The 9,115-nt window shown below is 38.7% G+C and overlaps 1 protein-coding gene across 9 annotated transcripts in view; it reads left to right on the forward strand.

Moving 5' to 3' along the window:
• cno (adherens junction formation factor afadin) overlaps positions 1 to 8,715 on the forward strand; it is a 142,750-nt gene extending 134,035 nt beyond the window's left edge. For 7 of the 9 annotated variants that reach the window (XM_043419787.1, XM_043419786.1, XM_043419788.1 and 4 more), the window contains 7 exons: positions 250 to 348; positions 707 to 845; positions 1,970 to 2,200; positions 2,299 to 4,160; positions 4,359 to 4,618; positions 5,407 to 5,519; positions 5,889 to 8,715. In XM_043419787.1, coding sequence (XP_043275722.1) covers positions 250 to 348; positions 707 to 845; positions 1,970 to 2,200; positions 2,299 to 4,160; positions 4,359 to 4,618; positions 5,407 to 5,519; positions 5,889 to 6,111 — 2,927 coding nt within the window. In that variant the 3' untranslated portion in view covers positions 6,112 to 8,715. Of the gene's footprint in view, positions 1 to 249; positions 349 to 706; positions 846 to 1,969; positions 2,201 to 2,298; positions 4,161 to 4,358; positions 4,619 to 4,759; positions 4,773 to 5,406; positions 5,520 to 5,888 lie in introns of all 9 variants that reach the window. The other 2 variants (XR_006261103.1, XM_043419794.1) reach the window with 2 other exon arrangements.
• The last annotated feature ends 400 nt before the right edge of the window (positions 8,716 to 9,115 follow it).

The following is a 9,115-nucleotide window of genomic DNA, read 5'->3' on the forward strand; positions in this document are numbered from 1 at the left end:
TCACTCAAAAGTTCGAATTGCTCAATCACAACGTGTTTTCAGTTACGAATTTTATCGTCAGTTATAGTTTTCAAGATTTTAATCGTCACTTCGTTTTAACACCGATACTAGATCAATAGTTGAATTAATATTATTAAAAAACGAATAATATTTGCACGTTTTTACATATAAATAGTGTTACGCAGCTTGTCGGCATGACCGAGCATTAACCCATTGCATTTTTTTTTCGTGCATCTTGTGCTATCGCAGGACCTCGTCGCATGAGCGAACGCGATCTACCATCACGGCTCGGCCACGAACCGACTCCCCAGCAAATTCATAGCAGCAAGTCTGTCCCGGCCCTGCATAGTAAGTAACTCACTATCACGCATCACTTGTCCTTCCGCATCATCACTTTTACTCTAATGACATTGCAGTTGTACGTTTGTCGACGACACTTTTAGACAAGGAACATTTTTCTTTGTGTAAATGTATCGTTGACCAATTGATCGTGGGACAAACGCTTGGAGCTTCGTACACAGCCAATCTTGAAATTATTACCAACTTTCATGCTTCACGACTTTTTATAATAATTCACAATATTTCAATTCCATCATCGATCTTATCAATTCTCGCCCACTCCCGCAACGTTGTGGATTTTTTTATGCCACTGTGTCCAACCACATCATTGAACGAATGCTAATTTTGTATTGTGAAATATTTTCAGATGTAGGGACAGAGGGAAAGCAGCAGCACGAAGTATTCAATCCCGGATACAGCCGTGCCTCGTCGAGTAACAGTGTCACTCCACCCGTCCAACCACCCCCAATGCCAGCTATGAACGGTGCAACTTCCCTACGCTCTCGGTAAACATCAAACCATCGATAACTTTAAGTTATGATTAAAAAGTAGCTATTAAGGAAGATCATGTGGTACTTGTGATTCAGAAAAGCAACTCTTAATTTCAACTCTTAAAGTTGGAATTTTCAATTTGGTGAACACGCTTCACGTGCTTTCCAATTTTTTGAACACTTACACGAATAAGGTACAAAATTCCGATGCTTGTGGTAACGAATGACAAGCGAATCGAGACATTTTTCACTGGATTCTCGTTCTTGCTATTGAAAAAAAGAGTTTATTTCGGTTGAAATTGGGAAAATATATTTAAAATTTTTCATTTGTAATGTGAAATAATTGACGAGTATATCCAATGAGGTGCTTCATTTTAAGAAAAAAACTAATCAATCATATCTCGTCGGGAGCTGAAGCAAACACTTCTGGACAAGCTGTTTTCAAGTTTAATTTTCGTATGCATCGTTTAACATCAACTTGTATGTCACGTTCATTGTTCTCGGCTATTTCTATATGGTCATTTATATTTAACTGGATGCACACAGACTAAGGGCGGGTTAACTGTCACATAGCGCCGCGACGCGCATGGCGCAGCCCCCACGTCACGTTTGACGTGCAGGCATACCGGTAGGTTGTTAAATAAGTGGAGTAGGTGCTTAGCGAGAACCGAGCTTCTACATTCGTGATGACTATATCGTTTTTGTCAGCAGGTCGTATTTGCGGAATACTATAGCAGATACGTCCCCATTCGACTGGATCGTAAATCGAAATAGGAACGAACTAATTACGAAAGAATTTCTGTTATAAATTCATAAATTGACTTTGCTTACGTTGAGGGTTGTCATATTTGTGTAGATTCATGGAATGAAGTGACGACACCAATCGAATGTTAAAAATAAATAACACGTTACCTTGGTCAAGTTTTATTAGACTTTGGACGAGTCTCCCCGCCAGACGAGTCGTTCAGACCTAACTAAAAACGGCTCAATCATTGAGGGGGTTTGAGAAATCGTCGATTGCGAAATAATCCGATTGTGTCTCAATCGGATTATTTCGCATTTCTTAATTGGCCTCGTATATAATAATTCTATCGATAAATAATGGAATGACCATGAAATTGTTTCATTTTCAATTGCAGATCGAGCCATAACTTGCACGATCCTATGAGAGTAGGCACACTACCACCGAGCGGGCTGGTCAGTCGACAACAATCGTCGCCCAATCTTACGCCAAGTCAGATGCATCCTAATATGCCAACTAATATGCAGAGCAACGAAGCTGAGAGGTTTTACCAAAATTTGAGCGTTTACAGAAATCAAGATCCGACGATGAAACAACAACCAAGTCCACCGAATCCTGGTGACGATAGGTAAACATTATTCTAATCGTAAATTTTAGACTGACTGAATCATCCTCGATGAAAGTATTGCTAAAATTGTGTTTTAATTTTCAACGAAATATTTACAGGAGTCCGTTGCACACGCAAAAAAGTTTGCGGGGATCGCAGAACTCGCTGAATCGGCCAACCCCGGAGCTCAATCAGGCGCGTGATCGACCAATCTCAGCTTACATTCCGCAGGCTCAACAGCCAACAGGATATCCGAGCAATCAGATGCAGCATCAAGGCCCACCGCCGAGATCTCAATCGTCGCGCGATATAATACGCCAAGAGGCGAAGCTGCAAGAAATGCAAGAAGAAGTTAGGCGTCGTGAGCTCAGAGGAAGCGGACCGTCGGCTCTGAATCAATACAGACCGAATAACTATAGCGCGAGAGCGATAACAGCGGCGCAGACAGCGAACGCGATGAGACCATCGAGGCCGATTGGTTCGACGCCAAATTTGGGTCCAAATTCACCAACCTACTCGACACGACCAATGGGACCTAATTACGGTTACGCCGAGCAGTATCAGCAGTACGGTCAATTCGGCAACAAACATTCGCAAGCTACGAATCATTATGGTCTAATACCAAAAAGTAAGAACGAGCCGGTACGAGCTCATCCAATGGAAAACGCAAGATCTCCTGGCGATTACGATCCGAACCGCCAAGTGATGGAGCATAATCGTCAATTCGGTAGTGGATCGTTGAACGGTCCTCAGTATTCAAACGGACCCGGTGACGTCAGGAACGGTCAACAGCCAAACGAGAATCTCCACGGTCGAACTCAAAACGGCGATGGAAGTTTGATGATGAATGCCGATAGTATAGCCCCCTCAAGGCCCATGTTGTCAGAGGATGCCTACAGGGAGAGTCCGCCCCCGCCGCCGCTGAACACTTCAACGCATCCGTTGTACAGTAAACCCACCGCGGATTCTACGCGATACACGGCTAGCATGCAAGACCCGCCTCGTGGTGGTTACTATCCGGCGCAAGGAGCTACGCAACAACAGCAGCAACAGCAGCAAACACAAGCCCGTCAGTATCAATATAGCGCAACGAATCCTTGGCAACGCGAGGAAAGAGAAAAAGAACAAGCGCGACGTAGAGAAGCAGCGAGACTGTGGAGAGATCAACAAATCGCAGAGCTGAGTTCTTTACCGCAAAGAACTTCTCAACAGGAGGAACAGCTTCGAGCCCTTCAATTGGAACGTGATTTCCAGAAGAGGGCGGAAGAAGCGGCCAATCAACAGGATGACGATGACGAAAGTAACGATCTAGATAACGAGAGTGCTCAAAGGGTTCAAGGATTGCTTAGGATGGCTGCTAATCAGGATAGAAACAATCAACTCAATCAACAACAACAACAACAACATACGTTGATGAGGACGAACGCGAATAATCAATCGATACGAGGCACTCTGTCGCCCCAACCGGTCGGCAGTCAACTGCAGTCGACCAGTATCCCGTTGCATACTGCAACTAGTCAGCAAGGATCGGCCCACGGATCGGGAAATTCATACACCGGACAAAATGACGGAACGAATTTGCACAATCAGCAAACTTCCAATCAAAATACATCGGGTCAGCAACCACCGATGTCACCGACTTATGGATCGACGATGGGACAACAATTTATCAATAACGCCAAAGGCAGCACTACTTCGTCACAGCAGATGAACGAGGAACGTGAGAGACAACGGAGAATAGACGAACTGAAAAAAATACAAGCCGAGTTCGATGAGAGTCAGCGAAAACGCGAGGATGAAATTAGGCAACAACAACAACAGCTTCAGTTACATCAACAGCAGATGCAACAATTGTACGCCCAACAACAGCAACATCAACAGCAACAACAGATGCAATCGAACTTGAAGAGCCAGCAACAATTGCATCCGGGAATGTTGAGACTCGATAATCTTGTTATCAACGGCCCGAGCTCACCACCCTGTAAGTTCAAATTTAATACTTTTAATTCGTAATCTACCCATGAAAATGAAATATTTCAAGTTATTTATTGAGCTCCATTGAGAGTATTACTCATCATCGAATATTCAGACATATTGAACTCGAATACAAAAACTAGTTTTCTTAACCCGCAATTTTTTAGCACTAGCAACGAACTATTTACCATTTTTTTATGTGTAGCCTCACAAAACGGCAGCAACGATGCTCCACCTCCACCCGAGCGTGGTTCGAGTTACGCTGTAATGTCACAACAAAGTGCCCTACGATCGAACACCTCGACGACCTCGAACGTACCTCTCGGTTCACATCCGACTGCTACGATAAAGAGAGTCTCGTTCCACGATCCAAACGCGAATATCGAACCACCGCGCAACGTTTCATCAGTCACTTCGAGCACCCCTTCCTCCATTACCATGGACACGATAAGAGAGGACCCAAACGTAAGTTATTTTCATTCGTGACAAATAAACAACGAATTCAGTAACGATCGAATGAAGCAAAAAATAGTTTTAAAAAACTTTTGCGAACACGAAACGTTTAATAAATATTGTAATATTCTCTTGAAACGCAACCGTGGGCAGGTACCCAAATAAGGTATACGAAACAACATTATTACGTTCTGAACGTAATATTTTATACTGGTCAATGTCCATCATTGCATGAACCGGCGATTTGAATAACAGAATCATCTTCATCGTGCGATGCGTAATCATCATCGAACATCGTCATCTACTCATTCGAATAAAATTCAGCGTGGAAATTTTCACTGTTTCTACTGTGTGTGACCTTCTTGTGTTTCGTTTTTCTTTTTTAAATTAATCTTCGTGATAGCATCGACGTCATCGTCATCGTTGTCGTTTTTTGTACAATATTCAAGTTTTTGCATCGTTCAAATGAAACCAACTTATGTTTGTTCGTTCCAAGTTTCATCCGTATAGCAGATTGAATCTGTAAAATACAGTCAATCGGCTTTATCGACAACTGTATGAACTCGGGAGAAGACAGTAGCGCAGAATTTTCGTTCCATTTCGACGATGCAAGCAATGCCAATATCATTGTTTTGTAAATAAAATATTCTATTTCTACGTATAGGCAGATACGATTGATTTTTGAGTTTTATCCTGACGTGATAGTGATTTTTGTGTCTTTATACATTTTTTCGACCCAATAAGTTACTCTGTTCATCGTAATAGCTCAGAATTTAATTCATTTGGATATTTGTCCTCAGAATTTTATAAATGACGCGGAAAATCTCCTCGCATCCCCTAATACCCCAGAAGGACCAGGTGGACAATTCCAGGGAGCAACGCCCGGTGTCATTGGAGCTCAAGAGGTTTATAAGTAAGTACATTTCAGTTCATATTCACCAAAACAATCCAACCAAATCTTTTCGTAGCAGTCAAACATTTTACCCTATTAAAATTGACAGATTCAGCGCAATCATCTAAATCAGAATTTCAGTCTGCGCATGCAGGAGATAAAACTATTTTATTACTAAAAATGAGAGATTTGAGAAATCTTAAGAATGAAATATCCTAGGTGGGGGAGTATAAAATTGAACACCGAGGTGCGAAATGAATTGACTCCTCGTATAAAATTAAGTTTGCAAAATAGATTCTATTTCGTTTGATTAAAATAACACGATAACATATGACAAAAGAATACGAGTATGAAAAATCAAGAGTAAAACCTTTCATTTCGTTCCCACAGAGATCCAAGACAAAAACGCCTTGCCGAGAAGCAGAAACAACAGCAAAATTCCCAATTAGGAGAAGTACCGGAGAAGTTAAGTTTCAAGGAGAAAATGAAGATGTTTGCAATGGAAACTGGAGAAGATGGTACCCCACGGGACAAAGTGAAGATTTCGCGTGCCCAACGCGATATCGATAATATTGGAAGTCCTTTGAGTCCAAATAACAACAATCGAAGCTAAATGAAAGAAATGGATAGACCAATAATAATAAATGATGATCGTTGATAAAAAACTGTAGGAAATCTGTTTCTCCGAGCTCAATGCAACCGAACAATTATTAGTTTTAAAGCTCCCGCGGAAATGAAACTCTACCGAAAGTTCTTTTTACGAAGCAAAAAGCCGTGCAAACAATTCCTCGATTTGAGAGGGATTAACGACAAATCTTTCACAAACATTGTATATATTCGAAGCAGGACAAAACTATCAGCCGCCTACCACTGTTGTTTTATATTTAAGTTTATATCTATACATACAAATGTCTTAAAAACATTATACAACAAAAACGATCATGATTCACCAATTAACCGCACAACGATGTGCGTTGATATAATCTTTTTTCGCTCCAGAGCTACTGTATTATATAAAATTAGATCTCTGTATACAAAATTGTATTTTTAAGCTAAAAATTAGCTATACGAATGACGGTCGAATGTTACGTTTGTACAGCATATTTCTGCAAGCATAAGCGGGGGAGTTTTCAGAATCGTGAATGCCTAAAAGATTCTCTTGCACTTGCGTGAAGTGAAATAGATAATTTTTTTCCTATTTTTCAAGAGTTATGTTAGCCTTTTCATATTTTTTTTTCACTTCACGAGGCAACTCCCTTGTAAGAAGGGGAAAATCATTGGAATCGGACGTTATGCAAGCCTACTCAAACATGTTATTTTTTGTTTCTATCATTTTACGATTTTTCCAAGATGCTTTACATACCGAACGGTAAAGCGATAATCAAATTATTTAAGAAGTAATAGTAGTATACCCTATAAGTACACTGTATTCACTCGAATAATGTTAATCGAAGATGAAATGGAGTGAGAAAAAGAAGGCAGGAAGAGCGGTACACGAAGTTGTTGGAGTACAATGTTATGAAACGTATTCACAGAAGAAATAGTAGAGTAGATAAGATAATTGACGAGGGATCACGATGGGCAGTGCTCCAAAGAGTTTTGTGCCCGATGCTAAGAATAAAGCATAGCAATATTAGTGGGTATTAAGAGATTAAGAGAAAAAAAAAGATTTTAAAAAGACTCTATGAATGACGATTAAACGTGCGAACTCAGATGCGTTGCGGTACGTGGCAATAATATTCTTCGTTGTTTTAAATTTTCCACTATCAAGAATACAACATGAATATATAACATCTAACGAGCTCAAAATTACAACAAATTGACTCACCCCATTATTTAATAGATTCTCTCAAGAGTTTATTATTGCATGACGAAAATATTCAAAGTGGCATTTATTAAACGATCCACTATTTTCTTATCTTCAAGCATTCGTATTTCATCTTGATACAAGTTTTTGGATCTGCCTGATTGTACAGTTCAAATGCCACACTTAACGAATCTTAGTTTATTCACAGTTTTCGTGAAAACAAATCTGTAGATATGTCCTCAATATTATATGTGATATAAAGAGTAGGGGCTTTGTTTATGAGTGCAAGGACTCATGTAGATTAGATCAAATCTAGATGTGCGTCCAAACGAAGTAAAAAAGGAGAAGAAAAAAAAACGAAGAAAGAAATTATTAGGTCAAATTTGTTGACATATATAAATAACAGTATAGGAGAACAGTATTTCTGGCCTATTCAATTGCCTATGAGATGATAGCATGAAAAAGGAAAAAAAAAGGAAAAAAAAAATATCAAATATTGTTTGAGCATCTTTGATTTTTATGGTTATGCGCACTATCATTTACGAAAGTATTTCTCTATTTATTTTTTATTACTTTTTGTTTGTTTCATTGAAGAAAAATCCGATAGTGATATATCGAGCAGCTCGTTAATAAATGTTAATTATACAAAACGAATAATAATTAAAAAAAAAAAAACAACTAGAAAAATACAAAAAAAACGTGTATACAACCGACTATGATTCGCGATTTTGATCTACTACTATAAATTTCATCGCGAATTTGTTCTGGCTCGGTGTAGGCCTTATAGTGCAGCATAGGCAGCCATATTATAGTCAAGACAAGATATAGTTCAATTTTTTTCATATTTCTCGATACGTAGATAACAATAATAAAGTAGATTGCTTATCGATCGCGTTAGAATGACCATTGTTTTTACTAATAATTAAAAATTGTGTATCTACGAAAAAAAAGAAAAATTCGTTCGAACGAGATCGACATATATATTATATATATATATATATATATATATCTAGATATATCAATATATTAGCAAATGATGAAGTAAAAATTACACATACACCCACATTCTCGTAAAACGATGCATATGAGTACATGTGTGCGTATGTGTATGAAATTCCTTGTTGTGTATAGCGCGCGTATTGCACTATATTTTGTATTACTGTTTTAATTATCCTTCAGCAACCGAGTCGATTTTTGGCCGTTCTTCTCTTTTCCACCATATTTTTATTTTTTATTTTTAAATCGCGAAGATGCGAAAATTACGATCATCGACTTTATCATTATTAATGCATTCTACTTACATTATTAATTGTACTTTTAGAGAACACACTATATTTTTTAATTATTGTATTATGTCATTATACAATTGAGATATGATATAGACGAGAAATAAATATACCATATACTAAATATTTGAAAGACGATCATTTTCGAAACTTAGCATTTGACGCCATTTCATTTCATTTTGCCCATTTTATTTGCAGGGGCTTGGTCTGTCATATTATTACACTTGAGAATGAGTTTCTCCTCTCACTACATTTGAGCTATAAAACGAGGCGAAATCTATGAAATGTTTCGGAGTAAGGCACCGTAGCACGTAGCAAACACGACAGCCCCGTACGTTTGATCGATGGGAGGACAGCTCAACGTCTTTTCAATTAATGAGTGGGCGAGAACGATGCAAACAGATTTTTCGATTTTTGGGTGGAGCAACTGCAAGAGTCTCATTTATAATTGAACACTCTTTCGACAATTTTACTACATTTTATAATGACCATAGACATCCCAACATATATTAATTTGTGTTTTT

This window comes from Venturia canescens, chromosome 5 (assembly GCF_019457755.1).
Source record: "Venturia canescens isolate UGA chromosome 5, ASM1945775v1, whole genome shotgun sequence".
In the NCBI taxonomy this organism is placed as follows: Eukaryota; Metazoa; Arthropoda; class Insecta; order Hymenoptera; family Ichneumonidae; genus Venturia; species Venturia canescens.